Genomic DNA, 20,818 nt, shown 5'->3' with positions numbered 1-20,818 from the left:
TCTCGTAATTTAACGAGTTTTTTCTCGTAATTTAATGAGTTTATTCTCAACATTTTATCTCGACTTTTTTCTCGTAATTTAATGAGTTTATTCTCAACATTTTATCTCGACTTTTTTCTCGAAATTTAACGACATTTTTCTCATAATTTAACGAATTTGTTCTCGTAATTTAATGAGTTTATTCTCAACATTTTATCTCGACTTTTTTCTCGAAATTTAACGACATTTTTCTCATAATTTAACAAATTTGTTCTCGTAATTTAATGACTTTTCTCCTAATTTAACGACTTTTTTCTCGTAATTTAATTACTTTATTCTCAACATTTTATCTCGACTTTTTTCTTGAAATTTAACGAGTTTTTTCTCGTAATTTAATGAGTTTATTCTCAACATTTTATCTCGACTTTTTTCTCGAAATTTAACGAGTTTTTTCTCGTAATTTAATGAGTTTATTCTCAACATTTTATCTCGACTTTTTTCTCGAAATTTAATGACATTTTTCTCATAATTTAACGAATTTGTTCTTGTAATTTAACGAGTTTTTCTCGTAATTTAATGAGTTTATTCTCAACATTTTATCTCGACTTTTTTCTCGAAATTTAATGAGTTTATTCTCAACATTTTATCTCGACTTTTTTCTCGAAATTTAACGAGTTTTTTCTCGTAATTTAATGAGTTTATTCTCAACATTTTATCTCGACTTTTTTCTCGAAATTTAACTCATAATTTAACGACATTTTTCTCATAATTTAACGACTTTTTTCTCGATTTGTTCTCGTAATTTAACGAGTTTTTTCTCGTAATTTAATGAGTTTATTCTCAACATTTTATCTCGACTTTTTTCTCGTAATTTAATGAGTTTATTCTCAACATTTTATCTCAACTTTTTTCTCGAAATTTAACAACATTTTTCTCATAATTTAACGAGTTTTTTCTCGTAATTTAACGAGTTTTTTCTCGTAATTTAATGAGTTTATTCTCAACATTTTATCTCGACTTTTTTCTCGTAATTTAATGAGTTTATTCTCAACATTTTATCTCGACTTTTTTCTCGAAATTTAACGACATTTTTCTCATAATTTAACGAGTTTTTTCTCGTAATTTAACGACTTTTTTCTCGTAATTTAATGAGTTTATTCTCAACATTTTATCTCGACTTTTTTCTTGAAATTTACCGACATTTTTCTCATAATTTAACGAATTTGTTCTTGTAATTTAATGACTTTTTTCCTCCTAATTTAACGACTTTTTTCTCGTAATTTACTTTATTCTCAACATTTTATCTCGACTTTTTTCCTCGAAATTTAATGAGTTTATTCTCAACATTTTATCTCGACTTTTTTCTCAAAATTTAACAACATTTTTCTCATAATTTAACGAATTTGTTCTCGTAATTTAACGAGTTTTTTCTCGTAATTTAACGAGTTTATTCTCAACATTTTATCTCGACTTTTTTCTCGAAATTTAACGACATTTTTCTCATAATTTAACGACTTTTTTCTCGTAATTTAATTACTTTATTCTCAACATTTTATCTCGACTTTTTTCTCGAAATTTAACGAGTTTATTCTCAACATTTTATCTCGACTTTTTTCTTGAAATTTAACGAGTTTTTTCTCGTAATTTAATGAGTTTATTCTCAACATTTTATCTCGACTTTTTTCTCGAAATTTAATGAGTTTTTTTCTCGTAATTTAACGAGTTTATTCTAAACATTTTATCTCGACCTTTTTCTCGAAATTTAACAACTTTAATCTCGAGATGGTTTTATTTTTTTATTATTGCTTGGCCCTAATCCTCTTCCGTATATATGCCAGTGGGGTCAGACAAATACACTTAATTCAAAGGGAAAACAAGATTATTTTTCTTATACCATTGGCAGATATTTTTTCTTATTTTAAGCAAAAACTCATTTTTAATTTTGCTTCTCAAGTTGATATATCTTGATTTAAGGAACAGAGATATTTGTACTGGAAATCAAGACAAAAATAACTAAGAAAATAATTTGTTGCAGTGATATCACAATTTAAAATAACTTTTCAATTTTAATATATTTTAAAATATAATTTATTCCAGCCATTACTCCAGTCTTCAGTATCCTTCAGAAATCATTCCAATATGCTGATTTGGTGCTCAAGAGCCTTTTTTATGTTGAAAACAGTCAATAGATTATAGATTATTTAAAAAAATTTTTTTTTTTTTTTTTTTTTTTTTGTAATAATGTAAATGTCTTTACTGTTGATAAATTTAATGTGTCCTTGCTGAATAAAGGTATTAATTACTTAAGAAAAAAAACTTACTGACCCCAAACTTTTGAAGGGTAGTGTATCTAAAGGAGTAAAATACAACAAGAGACGATGAGTGGAACGATGACCAGTCATGTTTCCATAGTACGCTCAGTTGCCTCAAAATCATCCAGTTCACACTGTCTAAAGACAAAATGTCAACTGACCTCTTCTTTCCACAGTCACACTCATCTGGTCTCCTCCTCTTCAAATGACCTCTAACCTCACGCAGTTTCTTCATTTTATCTTGGAGAAGTTCAATCTATGGGATAAGCGTATTAAGCGTATGCATGTGGTTTGAACACTATTAATCTTAAAGTTAATTCGGGAGAACAGGTCTCACCTCTTGGTCCACAAAGTTCTTGTGGTCTTTCCACGCTCTGGAAGACTGATAAATCTCTCTTTCACAGCGCACAGTGTCATTCATTAATATGAAACACCTGTGATCCCAAGGCAAAATGAAGAATAAATTAGCAAAATACACTTAAACCATTCAGCTAAACTAGTTTAGAGGTGCCCAAAGGCTTGCAGGTCTTACTTATGTGTGACTTTGAGAGAAATGGGGTATCCCACAGCATTAGTGTCATCCGACTGCATCTCCTCCGATCCGTCATCAGACTCCAGCCCAAAGTCCGAATCAGTACCTCCCTCAGGCTCATAGTGCCGTTTGCTGATTGGTCGAGGCTCAAGAGGGGTTTTGTCATCGGCCTGCAGGTCCACATCATAGATTTCACCCTCAAACTCCACTGACAGGGATCTGGCCGGCCGCGTGTGCACAAAGCGAGGTCTGTAGCCTGAAGGAGGACATCAGCATAAGCTACTCATACTTAAAAAAATGTATCATAGTTAAATATTGCTGGAGCTCATTAAATTTCCTCTAATATATTTCAAAATTATGTCACTCCAGCTCCTAACCAATAGATGGCACCAAAAATTATGATTCAGAGTTCTATTATGGGAGAGACACTGAAGACTGGAGTAACAGCTGCTGAAAATTCAGCTTTGCCATCACAGAAATGAATTGCATCTTAAAATATATTAAAATGAAAAAGTAATTTGAAACTGTAATAATATTTCACAACATTACTGTTTTTACTGTATCAAATGAATGCAGCCTTGGGGAACATAACAGACTTCTTTCAAAAACATTTTAAAAAATCTTAACTCTAAACTTTAACAGTATAGATCCATGTATAGATCCATCTATAGATCCATGTATAGATCCATCCATCAATCGGGTCACAGGTATATACTTAAACAGTTATAGATTACTTCTTTTATAGCTTATATATAGCTTTTTTTATGTTGTTTCAGTGTAGATAAATGATGAGTAGTTTGTATCTTGAGATGATACAGTTTCAATGTTGAACACTATTAGTATTAGGACTTCAAATTCTTCCCAGTTACTCAAAACTTTTGTATCAGTTTTTGAAACTCTTTACCGACTTGATAAATGACTCTCCCTGTAGGCTACATTGTTAAACCAGTAGGTGGTGACTGATGAATGACTTTCAACCCTAAACTAAAAAGGTTCAGTGTTTATCTACACAGTCTTGAACAGCAGACCCATTCCATTAACTCAATCTCTCCACCTCATTTGAGCGCGCATACTTACGCGGATTACCGCTCTGGCCAAACTGTCTGTGTGCCCGCCGCGCTGCCTTGGCCGCTTTGTAAGGCCGTTCTCCACAGTGGCAGTCTTTCTCGCGGCTCTCGTAGCTTCGAGAGCGCAGGCTCCTCGCTCTTTTCTTGGATCCCTCCTTCAGAGAGCCCTTACACTTCTGTAAACGCAACTTCCCACTGACCTCCTCCACACAGTGCCATTTCTGTAACAAAAACGGAAGGAATTCAGTTTGAGGACAGACATTTTTGTCTGGCTAACCACTTATTGTGCTAGAGCCGCCTCATTTGCATAACCACAGCTGTTTTTATGAATTAAATTAATCTTCTGTCTGGGAACGGTGAGCTTAGCGGTCAAACATCTGCATTTGTAGAGTAATCCCATTAATTCACAATCATACGGCACAAGACCTACCTCGCAATTCTTTCCCATAAAGCAGCAATCAGAAGCCAATTTAGATTTAATCTCCTAATTTCACAGAGCTGTTTGCTTTGCAAACTGACCACAGCTCAGACATGTGCTCACGACTATCGGAAACCATATCCAAACAATGGCCACAACCCTGCTGATTTCCTGTGAAATTCTGGAGCCCCGTCAATGAGTTTATGTATCTGTGGCTGGTGTATCTGGATGTTTGTTTGCAGGGCGGCAAACCAAAGAGGAGTTAGCCAAGACTAGCGTGAGCACTTTCACTCATTTAGTTTCTCCAAACATAGTAGCCAAACACACACATACTAACACACGTTGAGTATTGCTTGTACCTCACATTCACACACACAGAGACTGGCTCCAAATAGCCAGAAGTCAAACAGACATAAGCAAACAGCGACACAGCCAACTATGCGAAGCCTTGCTTCTTGAATGACGGAGACTCAGACTCAGGAAGAAACAGGCATAAACTTTCACACAGGCTCAATCACACACTGCCCTCATTGACCCCACTGCAGGCAGTAAGACTGCGTTAATGCTGTCTTTGCTAGGCTTTTTCAACACATTCCTAATAGTAAAAAAGAAAGAGAGAGAGAGTATATTGGAAAAACTGATACTCTACTCAAGCTAAGACTTGAGCTGGAAGTAGCAGACCATAACTACTTAAAGCTTTGTCTGTTCTCATGACCAAAACCATGTCAGTCTTCTTACAGTGTGCATTTCATAAAAAACGACAATGTCGATGCCAGTTCAGTGGTGAGAGATGATGTTATTAATTAAGCATATATTTCTGCTGTTTAAAGTGAAGATAAAAGTGCATGTAACTTAATGCTGCATAAGACAAGGGACTTGTAATGAAGCAAATGACGTCTAATCTAATTTCAAGTGGACTTCAAATATGTAAATAAAAACATGGTCTATTCATACAAAATATGTTCAGATCTTTCTCCAACACTTTGTTCTGGCAGGTGACTGGACTAAAATGCGAATACGGAAACCTGTGTGTTATTCCAAGCGCACACAAACGACCTTTCTGCATTCAATCAAATTTCCAGACAAAGTGTTGCAGGCAAACACTTAACCTGACCATAAAAAGAATCTGGTTTGCATTAGTGCAGTCCTTGAAATACTGTCTGCATTTACACTACCTGAAATTGTACCAATTTGTAATGTTCAGCTCTCTCTGATTCATTGCCACACCACAGAGGGTCTGGTGGAGCAGTCACACAGTGTGCTGATGAAAGAAAACTACGACCAATCTCCAATTATCCTTCATTTGTTGTAAATATCGGTTTCAATTACAGTGGCACCACTCACAGGACATAGGCCATGTGCTGCACACTCCAATCTCAGGCTTCATGTTGAAGGTGCAAATAAATGTATTCAAGCATTATTTAAAAGGTTAGTTTTCCCATAAAAATTAAATTTCTGTCATTAATTACTCACCCTCATGTTGGTCCACACCCGTAAGACCTTCGTTCATCTTCGGAACACAAATTAAGATTTTTTTGATGAAATCCGAGGGGTTTCAGATCCCCAAGGGAAAGCAATGTAAGGTCCAGAAAAGTAGTAAACACATCGTTAAAACAGTCCACGTGACTACAGTGGTTTTTGTGTGCAAAAACAAAAACAACTATATTCAACAATTTATTCTCTGAAGTCATTTTTGGGTAACACTTTATTTTACAGTGCTGTAGTTACACATTACTACATGTACTTACTACAGTAATAACAGTAAGTTATGCATAATTACAAGTAACTAACCCTAAACCAAACCCTAACCTTAACTCTATAGTAAATACATGTAGTTAATTAACAGTACTCAGTACTTATTTGAGTAATTACAATGTAACTACGGCACTGTAAAATAAAGTGTAACCCATTTTTGTTTTGAATTTGCACACAAAAAGTATTCTCGTCCCTTTATAACATTAAAGGGTTAGTTCACATGTTGTTCCACACCTGTAAGACCTCCGTTCATCTTCGGAACACAGTTTAAGATATTTTAGATTTAGTCCGAAAGCTTTCTGTCCCTCCATTGAAAATGTGTGTACGGTATACTGTCCATGTCCAGAAAGGTAATAAAAACATCATCAAAGTAGTCCATGTGACTTCAGAGGGTCAGTTAGAATTTGTTGAAGCATCGAAAATACATTTTGGTCCAAAAATAACAAAAACTACGACTTTATTCAGCATTGTCTTCTCTTCCGGGTCTGTTGTCAATCCATGTTCACGACTCTCTTCTTCTTCTTCCCTGTTTTACGGCGGTTGGCATCCAACTTATTGGTGCATTACCGCCCCCTTCTGCTCCGGAAAAGCTCCCCCCTTCTGCTCCCCTCTCTGCTTCTTTTACATTGTTTGTATTTTGGTATTGCTATATTTTTTAAAATGGTGCATAAGTGTGCATGTTGCGGATGTCCTAATTGCCAAAAACAACGACGTAAAAGTGCATCACCAACGCCGACAGATGAAAGGATTCAATGGAATCATTTCAATGGAATCAATTCAATGGAATCAATTCAATGGAAAGGATTCCGGAAGAGAAGACAATGCTGAATAAAGTCGTAGTTTTTGTTACTTTTTGGACCAAAATGTATTTTCGATGCTTCAAAAACTTCTAACTAACCCACTGATGTCACATGGACTACTTTGATGATGTTTTTATTACCTTTCTGGACATGGACAGTATACCGTACATACATTTTCAATGGAGGGACAGAAAGCTCTGGGACTAAATCTAAAATATCTTAAACTGTGTTCCGAAGATGAACGGAGGTCTTATGGGTTTGGAACGACATGAGGGTGAGTCATTAATGACATAATTTTCATTTTTGGGTGAACTAACCCTTTAAGGTAGAATCACTGTAGTCATGTGGGCTATTTTAATTATGTCTTTACTACTTTTCTGGACCTTGAATGTGGTAATTACATTGCTTTCCCTTGGGGATCTGAAACCTCTCAGATTTCATCAAAAATATCTTAATTTGTGTTCTGAACTAAGTCTAATGGGTGTGGAATGACATGAGGGTGAGTAATTTCATTTTTGGGTGAACTAACCCTTTAAGTTTGGAGCAAAAATCTTTGCTCCAACTCTCAATGCATTTCTTAGCACATAGACTCTCAACCTGGACTTTGTTTACTCTACTATGGGCTGAGACTATGTGTATGTTTGAGGTCAAACATTGCGCATAAGTGGGCAAGTTCATAAGGGGAAGGATATACAGACATAGAGTGTGTGAGAAAAACAGTGATGGATGTGTGTATTTGAGTTTATACCTGTTCTGGTTGTTCGCAGGGCGTCTGAAACTCAGCCTGCTGACACACTTCCTTCAGCTTCTTGTACTTGGGTAAGCTGTTGGAGTGTTGTGTATTCAAGTTGCCTCCTGAGTCATCTTTCTTGCGCAGGATTTTACTAGAATGACAAATGTGTTTGGTGAGTTGCTAGGCCACGTTTTGAAGTTGGCAGCCTCACTGAAGTTTCGGAAGCCTGGAAATCGTCCACCCAGGTCAGCATCTCATTATTGCTGTGTGAAGAGCATTGCAGCTTTCACAGTACATAAAAACAATAGGACCAATATCTTCCAGGATATATTTTTTGTCTTAGTGATCTTGTAGTTAGTCCTACACTGTAAAAAGTTATTTTTCAAAGTTGTAAATTAAACATATTGAAGTGTGTTATACAAGAAAGTTTAAGTTTTCTTTGTAAATATTTGTGAAATTTACTAGCAATTTCTGAGTGAAAATTGTCTCTACACCAAATTTTTTTTCTGTGTACTAGGCCCTGTCCACACAAACACAGGAATTTTCAAAACCGCAGCTTTTCTTATGCAGTTTGGCCGTTCATTCACACGCAAACGCAGTATCTGGTCACTGAAACCAAACCGGAACCGGTAATAACCTTTTTTCAAGGCTTCTCATTGGCCAACATGGCTTTATGGTAAGGGTTATATCGCCACCTGTTGGTTTGGCATGCTCTTGACAGCGCTTCATAGAGTGTTTTTGCGTTTTCATGTGCATTTTTTTTTGCAATTTTGTTTTTTTTTTTAAAAACAAAGGAGGAAAAACTCTGTTTATAACAATACCCACGTACGTGTGGACTAGGCCTGTACATAAGAGTAAAAATGACATTTGTTAAGCCCAGCCACCCATAACAATAAAGCATCAAAAGGTAGAATTAGGATTTTGGAGGTGGAGGGAACCCAAAAATCAGGTGATTCAGATTTAAAATATGAATGCAGTCCCCCCAAAAAGCATAAATTAAAGTATTTTATGGAACTCAATAATAGATATGTATGTATTCATGCTCATTTTGCCTATTTTTACATTTAAAAATGGCCTTCGCCATCATCTAACAATCATTTAAAACGTCTTTTTAAAATATAAAGTGCTGGAATGCCATTTTGAATAATTCCAGCCTTCGCCTGTAGCGGAAATGAGGTGCTCTGCATGATTTCACCACGGCTGATAAATGAAGTACTCGCTAATCTGACTTCTCACAAAATGGGAGCTGTCGTGACCATGCAAAACAGGTTGAATTAATGGCATTTTGGTATAAACATGCTTCGAATCCATGGTCTGGCTTTATACACAACAGTTACTGAGTCACGGAAGCAACAGCCGGCACTGATCAACGATGTGCTTTAGGATTGCGCCATCTCTGGAAAACCTTCTTTTACTTAGCCTTAAGGAGAAACTAAGCACGGGCTGACTGTGGGAGCGATAATATGGCATTATGCAGACTGACAGCTCCATGTGAGTGACATGAGGAATGTTAGACCGAAATAGCAGCGTGGCTGTGCCCACGGCCACAGTTACAATATATATAGAGAGACTGCAAAGGCAATGTGAGTTAAATAGGGTAACCTCAATACCATACCCACATTCCTTACATCAGTCACAGAAATCAAGGAAAACGCTACGCACACATATCAAGTTTGAGTCTGATACCACTTGTGATATCATATAATTCCCCTGGGGAAGGATTTTTTTGTTCTGTCATGAGTGTCCTAGGTTACTGAAACATATCCGATAATGAGAGTCTATCTGTCATGTGAATATCTGAGCTCCTGAGAACACATTTGATCAAAGAATGTAAAAGCCTGATCTTATGTGTGATTTTTAATGGTAATTTGGATAGATAAATAATATTTTTGAGATATTTTGCTACATTTTTAGGTGAACTTGAACCAAGACGCGTCAAGGAAGAAGGATGTTTGTGCAATGGAATCCTAAAATCATAACATGTACTTCTGATCTTATCTTTTTGGCGATTTTACAACGAAATCCTGGAATGGTTTGAATTGTATGCGGTGAGCCTGCTGTACAAAATAAATCAATTCAAATTTATTTTCGCACATTCTGCAGTGATTTTATAGCATGATTGAGAAGAGAGGCAATATTGTTTGTCTTACCCCCGCTCCACGAGGAATGTGTCCCTCCAGACTTTGGGTTTCCGGTTGGGTTTGAATCTGCAACATGAAAACGCAAATATTTTATTTCACTCAGTCTTCATGTCATTTGCATACCATAAGCAGATGTTTAACTTGGCCTGAATTATGACACCTTAATCTTTTCAACATCTCCTGCCATCGTGAGTGGCAGTGACCCCAGAACATTTCCAGCATTCTTTACTTGCCAGAAACCCTTTATAAATTAACTCCAAATGTTCACAAACCATTAAACTCAAGTTAATTAACTTAGAAGCAATAAACAGATACTACCCAATCATATATTACACTGGGAATGTGTTTATGGAGAGGATTTAGCTCACCTATTTCCAGTCTTATCCTGTTCCAGAAGCTTCAGGATAGATTTGCCATCCATATCGGGTGGAGTGTCCAGGCCAGCTATATCTAGGATTGTGGGTGCTAGATCAATGTTTAGCACAAGATGGTTGTTCCTGTGGAGTAATACAAAATAATTATTTTATTTCATTTTCATTTTATTTTATATATTTTATAGCATATTTTATATTTTATTTTATATTTTATAATTTTATATTTCATTTTATATATTTTTTTATTTATCTCTAAAAGGTATATATTAATATTTAACATTTTAATATTAATAACATTTAATATTTAACATTTTAATATTAATATACAAATAAAGAATGTGTATTTTAATGTGTAAAGCAAAATGTGTATTTTACTATATTATATTGCTAACAATAATCATTTTTAAAAGTTTTAAAATATTATATTATATTATATTATATTATATTATATTATATTATATTATATTATATTATATTATATTATATTATATTATATTATATTATATTATATTATATTATATTATTTATTATTTAATATCAGTAAAAATATATAAGGTGTGGAAAAAAACAATGTAGTGAAGAATTATTTTGCTAAAAACTAATAATAATTCCTCAAAATAAATATAGAATAATTTATATATTTCATTTAATTTATTTATCACATGAAAAAAACAAAATGTTTTATAAATAAATAAAGTTATTTATTTACTTATAACAATTATTTATAAATAAATGTGTTATGAATAAACAAATGTGTTAAAAATAAATAAATAATAAATAAATTAAAATAAATAAATGTGAAATAAATAAATAAATAAACGTATGTAAATAAAGTATGGAAAGAAATTATATTGTGAAAAGTGTCTATTATATTGTACAAAGTGTGCATTTCAAAGTTGATTTTACCTTGCCCCAGGCTCCACATTAGGACCTCTGACAAAAAACGGCACTCTGATGTCAAAATCATACGGCATAGACTTCCCTTTGACTAGGCCAAACTGGCCAATGTGGTAACCATGGTCAGCTGTGTAAATGATATAGGTATTATCCAGCTCCCCAGTGTCGACCAGAGCATTATATATCTGTAATGCAGAGCAAACACACATTTCCTTTCAATTCATATACAAAGCCAGTTGAATATCCAGAATTTGGAGCAAGAAAGCCTAAACCACTGACCTTCTCCACCGAGTCATCTACAGACATCAGCGTCTGGAGCCTCTTCCTGTGCAGGTAGTTGGTGAACTCCATGTGAATTGGCTTCATTGGGCCGGTGTACTGCATGATCCAGTGCTTATCCATGTTTGGTGCGTAGTTATAGCTGGGAGTTCTGTGCAAATAACCAAACATGCTACTGTAAGGAAAACATGCACCTGTCTGCCATTTCACAACCACTTGTGGCTGTTGGAGTTGTCTGTTGTATAACATACTTGACAAGCAACAATAACAGAGCAGCCACCCTTCCCCCTCCACGGAAACGTCCTAATTCTCCTCACTAGGTGTTTTTCTTGGGTTTGCTCTCCATTTCTCCTCACACCATGCTGAGAGTCTCAGGGTTTCTTGGCAGCGTTTAATCGTTTGAGGGTTGGCACATGCATAAGAAAAATAATAGCTTCCCCAGCCTTCGGGCCCAAAATAAAGTTTGTAATAAGTCCAGCAACGACAGGGCTATAACTCATTTGCATTTGAAGTGGAGAATAAAAAGCTGGGTAAACAGGAGGCTGCGGACTTGTTTGTGGAACTAAAGCTACGAGATGGCCACCTGTTGACTGCAGTTGGCCTCCCTCCACAGCTGAAAGACATGGCCTTCCTTTGCTTTCCAGACCAGACTCTTGTGCCTGGTGTCACATGTGAGTGATGGTCACAGGAAAGCTCCATTCTGTCTGAGTGGATGGCTTCTGCCCTTTCCTCCTCAGTCTGTCTTTGTCTGCTCACTGAACTCTTCACCCAGCTAGTGAGGCACACTAATATACCACACAAAAGGAACCTGTCTCTTCGCATAGGTAGGGTAAATTTGGAATTTGGAGGTCAAAGGATAGAATTAGTCTGACTTTGTGACACCCGTCACAAAGCTGGGTGAAGAACATTAATCTTTGAGATTAGATCCTCCTGTGTAGTTTCTGCATCACATTTCATGAATCTCTCTCAAAAGTCTCAGCCTAATGTGAAAATCTGTTATTGAATAAAAAATAAAAACCTGATACTGAAAGTACTTGTCAAATCGATTTCATTAGCAGATTTAATCCATAGCAATGAAGACAATGCGTTTAAGATTATTTGTATCAATTGCCACATTAGAAAGCTCACAGGTTTATGCAATGCTTTTCTTCCAGCCTGGCGCAAAAATGATCTGTGGCTTTATTTACCTTTTGCATGATGACTCTAGCAGGGTCACCTAGTACGATATTCTATTATGGAAATGAATAATAGACAAAATTTAGCCTATAAAAAATAAATAAATAAATAAATAAATAAATAAATAAATAAATAAATAAATAAATAAATATAAATTAATTTTTTTATATTTTACTTGTATTATTTATATTTTTTATATTTTTAGAAAAATATAAATAAATGCGTAAAATAAATAAATAGTGCAATATATAAAAGCGTAAAATAAATGCGTAAAATATAATAGAGTAAAATATATAAATGTGTAGAATAAATGCGTAAAACAAATACATAAAATAAACAAATAAATGCATAAACAAATAGTGTTAAAATAAATAAAAATGTGTTAATAAATAAATAAATAAAATAAATAAATGTGTTAAAATAAATAAATAAAATAAATAAATGTGTTAAAATAAATAAATAAAATAAATAAATGTGTTAAAATAAATAAATAAAATAAATAAATGTGTTAAAATAAATAAATAAAATAAATAAATGTGTTAAAATAAATAAATAAAATAAATAAATAGTGTTAAAATAAATAAATAAAATAAATAGTGTTAAAAATAAATAAAGGAGTTAAAATAAATAAATAAATAAGACATACATACATACATACATACATACATACATACATACATACATACATACATACATACATACATACATACATTTCTTGAAGCCATAATTTTTTTATATTTACATTTCTATTTTTGGTTGAGCACCTTATTTCTGTTTGGATGTGCATACTTTTGTTCATTTTTACACAGATGACAAATAAACCCCCAAAAGTGTCTGAAACCCTGCTGCATCATTCCAAAATGCAACCTGCGCCTGCCATCTGTCTCCCTGTTCTTTTGGCACAACTTGCCAGGCAACCCTTTCGGCACCAGAGCGACTTGCCAGCCGATGTGAACCTTGGGGTATCCAAGTGTGATCTATTCAGAGCCCATGCACTTAAAAACATATTAATAACACAAAAGGGTCTTCTAAGACAATGCATGCCCCAAACCTACATAGTGAAAGGCATGATTGATATAAGAGAAGCCAGAAAGTTGTGTAGGAAGACAAGCTGAAAGAATTGTGAGAAAGAAATGGATAGGCCCGAGGGACAAAAGTGTGATGTTGCCCTGACCAGGATCCTGACATGCCTGGGATGTTAAGGACTTGGAGATGGATGGCCTGTTGCCACAGCACTGTGTGTGGAATAGGAGCCTAGCCACGAAACTGATGATAGTGCAGTGAAGCCATCAAGGTCTTGGCACAAGAGTGAGGACCATAAAAATCTCATCCCCCATCATCTCGCTTGGCATGTGCCAAAAAATTTACTAGGTTGATAAATCACTTCAGTGTTATGGTGGTGGTGTCATGTGTGAAGTGCACTTCAGTGCACTGCCATCTCTTAAGAGTCTCATTTTAATGGCGTATCCAAAAATATGAAGCCACAAAAATTCCTAAAGCTACAAATTTATATTTACCTGCAAGCCAAATTATAATGGTTTTAAATTTATAGGAAAATGATCTGCTTGGAATGCTACTGTTTTTCTGAAATATGTGTCCCTTGGAATATCCCATTATAAATACATACAGAACAATAAAAATATCTAGACTCAACAATTCAAACTCCAGGGCCTATTCTAGCAGGGCTTGGCTCTTGGACAGGATACACTGGGTTCAGTGGAGTTCAGCATTGTTGCTCTAACAGAGTGTAACTGAATGTTCTGGGAGTCACTCACATGTGCTGGGAAGCGTTTGGGAAGAGCTCGGAGTACTGGGGTGCTGAATCCTCTGGGCCATGAGGTGCTGCATGACTGATCACCATCATCACCGGCCGATGCGGGTACATGCGCTTGGACATTCGGAAGTAGTTGATGCTGTCGTTGGTTATCAAATCAGTAAAGTAGTCCTAGAATGGGCAGAATAAATTCATGCATACATAAAATGAGTGCTGGATATGCTTTCTTTCAAGGTTTGAACAAATAAAACAAGAGTCAATGACATGGTTTATTTTTATTTGTACTTTGGAATTTAGTCAATTTATTTATTTATTTTATATATGTATTTATGCATTTACTGAATTTATTTTAATTTTATTATTTTACTTTATTATTGCATTATTCTATATTTATTTGTATTTTTATTTGAAGTATTTGAAAATGCAATTAAAATGCAATTCATTCATATAATTACTTACAAATAAAATGCAACACTTTGTTTTGATGGTCCACTTTAGACATTCTACTGACTATAAGTGACTTTGCCAGTGTCAACTTATTCTAACCCTAAGTACCAGTCTACTTGTTCTCTAATAAGAGTTAGATGACATGTAGTTGCAAAGTTACTTATAGCTAGTAGAATGTCTAAAGTGGACCACTGAATTAACCCCCCCCCCCCCACAAAAAAAATCCTATTTCTTAGGAAAAAAAAAAAAAAAACATTCATGTGATGCTGATGATACGAAAAACAAAACAAAAAGCACAAACCAAAAAACAAACAAACAAAAACCCCATCACAACACAAAACAAAAAACACTAAACAAAACACGCAAAAAACACTCAACAAAAAAGAAAAACAAATCACAAAACATCACAAAAAAAAAAAAAAAAAAAAAAACCCACAAAAAAACCCCCACCAAAACATGCAAAAAACACAAAACAAAAACAAGGAATGCTATAGATAGGACAGAAGACCCAAAAAATGGCCAAGGTTAGCAAGACTAAAACAATTTTCCCAAAAAACAATTTTCAAATTAATTTTCATTTAAAAAAAAATATAAATTTTATTTTAAATGTTTGTTTTATTGTACATTTATTTTTTAATTTTTCTTTTACATTTATTTATTTTTAAATGTATTTAATTTTATTTTGCAATGATTAGGGTATGTGCGATGTGTTAAGAATATTACAAATATATTATTACTTTTTACTTGGTAACATTTCATGACATTTTAGAGTCATTACATTTAAAGTTTTCTTGAAAAATTTTATAGATGTCTTTCAAAACCATATGAAAATTATTTAAGATTATTCTTTATCATGGACAATCTTATTTGTTATTGACCCTCATCAACAGAACTAATGCCCTGATGCTTAAAACTCAGTATTGAGCACGACAAGGGCGTTGACTGCTTCACTCAATGTTAATAGAGGTTTGTAGCCCTCCATGGGTCTGGTGTTTTGACAACACTAAAGGTCTCAATCTTACAGCTATGAGGCAGCAGCAGGAATGCGTACAAGGGCTTGGGGGTAAAAATCACGTGATACTGAAGCCGTAAGCCCTTTGATGGCAGTGCTCCTGGTCTGGGCTGGTTGTGGGAAAGTCTCCATCCCCCCTCTACCCACCCCATTGCTAAAACATGCAGCTACCGGCATCTCTGGGAGTGAAAGTCTTGTGGAAGTTATTGTTTAGAAACGTGTTCAGTGGACCTTGTTCCTCAGCATTACTGTTCTACCACTAATTGAACCAGCATGTTTGTTATTTTGGAAAACTATTCAGCATCATCTTGAACGTTTGAGTGAAATAGCATCTGAATGTACCTAACATGTCCAATTTATTAAAAGATATTTTGCTTGGACTGAATTAAGGCACAAACTGTGCCTTTGGAGCAAATTTTTCATGATTCACTTGACTAAACAGGACTAAAAGGCTACAGCTAATTCGAAACGTGTGGCATTCCTTGACAACAGGAATCATAATGGATTCATTTTTGAGGCAAAATTTGGGGAAACTTTTGCCCAAGAAGTTTTTATATAATGTTTATAGCTCTGCCTACCTGTTTAATCCCTTTAAGCATTAATCTCAACCTTTAAACAGGAGCTTAAGTATTCCTAAGGGTTTCCAGGAACCACTTGAACACCTAGCCACAAAATTCCTCCAGACCTCATGGAGAAACCTTCAGCCTCTTGTGCCCCTCCACTTGTGGGTAACTTAACACCTTCATCCAATTCAACAAGCAGGTTATTGACATTCAAGTAACAGTCCAAACATTTATTTGCTCATCCCTTAGACTGCCTCCAACTCAATTTATGCCCAAACCATGAAACCTCAGCACAAATTCCACATTCCCCCAAAACATGCTACCTGTGAAACGGCAATGAGAAGATCCAAATGCTTGTTTTGACCACAGCTTCAAAACACTCTAGAGATGGAAGGTGGCCATATCAAATTAAACTTTTTAAAGTCAGATTTTATCACTTTGCTCATATTGTAGGTCTTGCAGGTCTCTCTCTCTCTCTTCACAACTATAGATAGTGACCTGTAAACCATGGCTATGTTTGAAATGGAATACTAGTTTACTAGTTACTAAAGAAATGTGAAAGCAGTATGTGAAAAAATGCAGTACTGTTGTCACATGATACATGATAACATACACCTTAGTAACACTTTATTTTAAGATGACGTAGTTACATGTTACTACATGCATTTACTAAACGAATAACCGTAAATTATGCATAATTACAATTAACTAACCCTAAACCAAACCCTAACCGCAACTCTACTCTAAAAAGTAATTCAGGGGACCTGTTACCACAACTTAAATACATGCATGGTTGCAAGTTAAAAATTATTATTTATTGTTTTAATTAAACCTTTTAAGTTGCTATTTAAAATAATAATAATGTTGATCATTACATCAACTTAATATCGTCTGTAATTGAAACTCAAATTTCTACAATGTAACTTTCACCTTAAAATAAACTAAAAAAAACTTTAAAAAAAAATTAAAAAATGTACAACTACAAATAATGACAATTTAATTACATTATTTTACTTTGCATAATTCAAATTTGTGTACAAATATTTGAATTATAAATGTTTAAAAATGAAAAATACATTCTATGCACAGTACATAGTATATACTGCAGAAAAGAGAAGTATGCCATTCCGAACAGTCTAAATGTCCACCACTTTCAAATCAGCAGCGCAAAAACAGTAATTGTTTCCAAAAGAAACTTTGCCCCAAGGACATCATCTCTTTGCCTACCAAGTCTTATTCAGTGCAACCACCTGATGATACACAAGACACCGGTGTAACTCATGCCCATGCCCCCTTTAATCTAACCACATTCCATGTGGAGTCATCCAACCCAAATTTTATATGTAATTAGAGGCCTGAAATTAGTCGAGAACAGACCATACAATTGAGTATAAACTGAAAATTGAGTTTAAAAGAAGCCTTTGGCACGCTGACAGGGCTGTGAACTTATGTGACCAGGCGCACATACCTTGGCATAATCTGCGCCGTGCTTCTCCTTGTTCCCGTTCCGACAAACGGTGTAATTATAGAAACGGGAATTTTTGATCAGCCCCACCCATTCACGCCACCCAGGTGGGATGTAGGTGCCGTTATACTCATTGAGGTACTTCCCAAAGAAAGCTGTGGGACAAAATAAAGACAACATATAAACTTAAAGTATGTTCAGTGAGGTCGACGCAAAGACTAAAATTATCATTTTATGACAACCGTCTCAAAACACTGCCTTTGAACAGTACCTGTAAATGTCTGTCTTTATTTACATTGTATTCATGTCTTCTCTACCCTTTCCCCTCTAAGCTAAGCCAAAACATCTTCCAAAAGAGCCGGGCATGCAGCCAGTCTGCCCTGGAGAGTTAATTGTAGACTAACACATCAGCTGGAAACCACAAGCAGTGGTAAGGCTTGAACCCCTGTATTCGGGGTCAGAACGTGCTGCCACTCAAGACACACTGCACTGGGCTACCAGTATGTTTAGCTTCCACAAACCAGACAAATTAAAAATTTCTGTAAAACTTTTATTTGACTTCTAGGAACAAATGGGAAGCAAAATTCCCATGAAACTGCAGAACACAAATTCCTAGTACATATTCAGAATGGTACTAATTATACAAGAGATATGATTTATTGTAAACTAATATTATTAATAATAATCCTACATGAAGACCTTCAGGTCAAAACATTAAGCAAAATTTAAGCATTAATATCAGTGAGCAGATATTTATTGTTTTTTTATTTTATATATATGTAATATTTTCCCTGCAGAATTGTGGTAATGTAAACCTGAAATGTCTTACTTTTATTATATAGATTAATAAATTTATTTTATAATATTCACACATGCAAAAAAAATGTACACTGCCATTCAAAAGTTTGCAGTCAGTTTATTATATATATATATATATATATATATATATATATATATATATATATATATATATATATATATATATATAATATATATATATATATATTAAAAAATAAATATAATTTTTATTTTATTAAATAAATTTATTATATATTTCTGAATACTTTTGCATTAATTTGATCAAAAGTGACAGACTTTTACTATTGATATAAAAATGTAAAATACATTTAAACGTCATTTTTAACTGAAATAGTTCACAATATTACGGTTTTTACTGAATTTTGATCAAATATGCAGCCTTTTTAACTTAATACTAATATAATATACATATATTAGCACTGTCAATCAATTAAAAATATAATTAATCACACATAATTAATTGTTTCTAAATAGAAACAACACAGATGGTGCAGATTGTAGTTCTCTTTTGAGTCTAATTGCACTTGAATGCTTCAAAAGCACTTGAATGAATAATACAGTAATACAGTGATAATATACTGCAATGCTAGCCAAAAGATTTAACGCAATTAACACAATTTTTCCTGGCATATTTAAAAAAAAAAAAAATTGGCCGCTATATTTTCATTAACATTTTATTTATTGACTTTATACCTTTATTTTATATGGTAGCGAGCAACATCCACGAAACAGGACATGATGCAAACTGGATTCAAATCTGTTTCGAATCAAGCAAGTTAGAATGAGTCATCTGCCTCTCATTTGGTTTCCTCACCTGTTCGGTATCCAGTGTTGTTGAGATAAACGGCAAAGGAGCGTGGCTCATGCTGAGCTTGCCATGAAGGCGAGGAACAGTTCTCATTGTTGGTGTACGTGTTGTGGTTGTGGACATACTTCCCAGTCAGCATGGAAGAGCGTGATGGACAGCACATGGGAGTAGTTACAAACGCATTTGTGAATGACGTTCCACCGTCCTCCATGATCTTGCGAGTTTTGTTCATCACCTGCAATGAGCCTGACAAACCAAGCCAGACAAATGCATGTTCAGTAAAGTATGTTTGAGAAGTTAAGACATTTAACACGTCTTAATATACACCATGCAGTCAAAAGTAGCCTCTGAAAGTGTTAGATGTGGAGAAGGATCCCTGCAGTTCTGTGGCAATGCAACGACTGGTTGTGGTTCCAGGACTAAGGCCCTTATCCTCTCAGATGTCTGAGGGAAGCCATTAAATATTGAGAGAGGAAATAAGTCAAACCTGTGATGACAGTCTGAGATTGAGACCCATTGGATGTTATGCTCTCAGAGGAAGGAACTTGATCCAGTTACAACAGTTAGACTTACCAAATGGGACAGATACCAAGAGAGGGACTTGGGTGGCAGAGCAAGACTATTAAAAACAAGCAAGCTAATGTTCCCAGGACTGAAGTCCGAGAAGGCTAAAGTCTTTTACTTTCCAAGGCTGAGTTAATAAATGAACAACTTAAACTAAACGGAGCTCCTACAAGAGACGACTGACAATCCTCATGAAAAAGACCAGCACAGATGGTCACCAGCACATTTTGAATGCTGGTGTTCCCACAAGGCTTTTAACCAGCAAGACTGCCTTGGTTTAGCTAAAATCGTAAATAAACACTCCAGAACCGGCTAATCAAGGTCTTTGGGATTACAAGGCAGATATATTGGAGCCAAATTCTGAAGGGATTGAGACTGAACATTTTAGACCTTCGTCAGCTGTTATCACTAGAAACATCATGTTGGTCAACCAGCATCATGTTTGGCTGTACTGGTCCACCAGCTAGACCAGCACTAAATTAAACCAGGACTGAACCAGTACGGAAACTCATGCTAGTTTAAGATGTTCTTTCCAGCACTTCAAAAAGTGATGATCTTACTTTAACAAAACACTAAACATTCTTAATTCAAGATATACTTAAGAAGCAAAATTACTCTGGATATCTTGTTTTCTGGGAAAAAACTCCCCATCAAAATTAAGTAAGTTTATGCATAAAACAACAAAGAAATATCTGACAATGGGGTAAGAAAAATAAATGGTCACTAGATTAGGGTCCAATTCTCACAATTAACTCACTATTAACTGCAACTTTTGCCTCAAACTCCTAATTACTGCTTATTAATAGTTAGTAAGGTAGTTGTTAAGTTTAGGTATTGGGTAAGATTAAGGAATTTAGAATAAGGTCATGCAGAATAAGGCATTGATATGTGCTTTATAACTAC

General features: G+C 34.7%; 1 protein-coding gene across 3 annotated transcripts in view; it reads right to left on the bottom strand.

Moving 5' to 3' along the window:
• Positions 1-20,818, bottom strand: part of sulf1 (sulfatase 1) — a 106,546-nt gene that overhangs the window by 8,186 nt on the left and 77,542 nt on the right. For all 3 annotated transcript variants that reach the window (XM_048174178.1, XM_048174181.1, XM_048174179.1), the window contains exons 4-15: positions 19,358-19,597; positions 17,728-17,879; positions 14,239-14,408; positions 11,288-11,438; positions 11,018-11,193; positions 10,106-10,234; positions 9,747-9,803; positions 7,612-7,747; positions 3,901-4,111; positions 2,824-3,079; positions 2,629-2,725; positions 2,453-2,547 (exon numbers count right to left, since the gene is read on the bottom strand). In XM_048174178.1, coding sequence (XP_048030135.1) covers positions 2,453-2,547; positions 2,629-2,725; positions 2,824-3,079; positions 3,901-4,111; positions 7,612-7,747; positions 9,747-9,803; positions 10,106-10,234; positions 11,018-11,193; positions 11,288-11,438; positions 14,239-14,408; positions 17,728-17,879; positions 19,358-19,597 — 1,870 coding nt within the window. The remainder of the gene's footprint in view (positions 1-2,452; positions 2,548-2,628; positions 2,726-2,823; positions 3,080-3,900; positions 4,112-7,611; positions 7,748-9,746; positions 9,804-10,105; positions 10,235-11,017; positions 11,194-11,287; positions 11,439-14,238; positions 14,409-17,727; positions 17,880-19,357; positions 19,598-20,818) is intronic.

Source organism: Megalobrama amblycephala, linkage group LG22 (genome assembly GCF_018812025.1).
Source record: "Megalobrama amblycephala isolate DHTTF-2021 linkage group LG22, ASM1881202v1, whole genome shotgun sequence".
NCBI classification, from domain to species: Eukaryota; Metazoa; Chordata; class Actinopteri; order Cypriniformes; family Xenocyprididae; genus Megalobrama; species Megalobrama amblycephala.
Note: the sequence above shows the minus strand (reverse complement) of the source record. Positions and strands in the feature narration are given on the sequence as shown.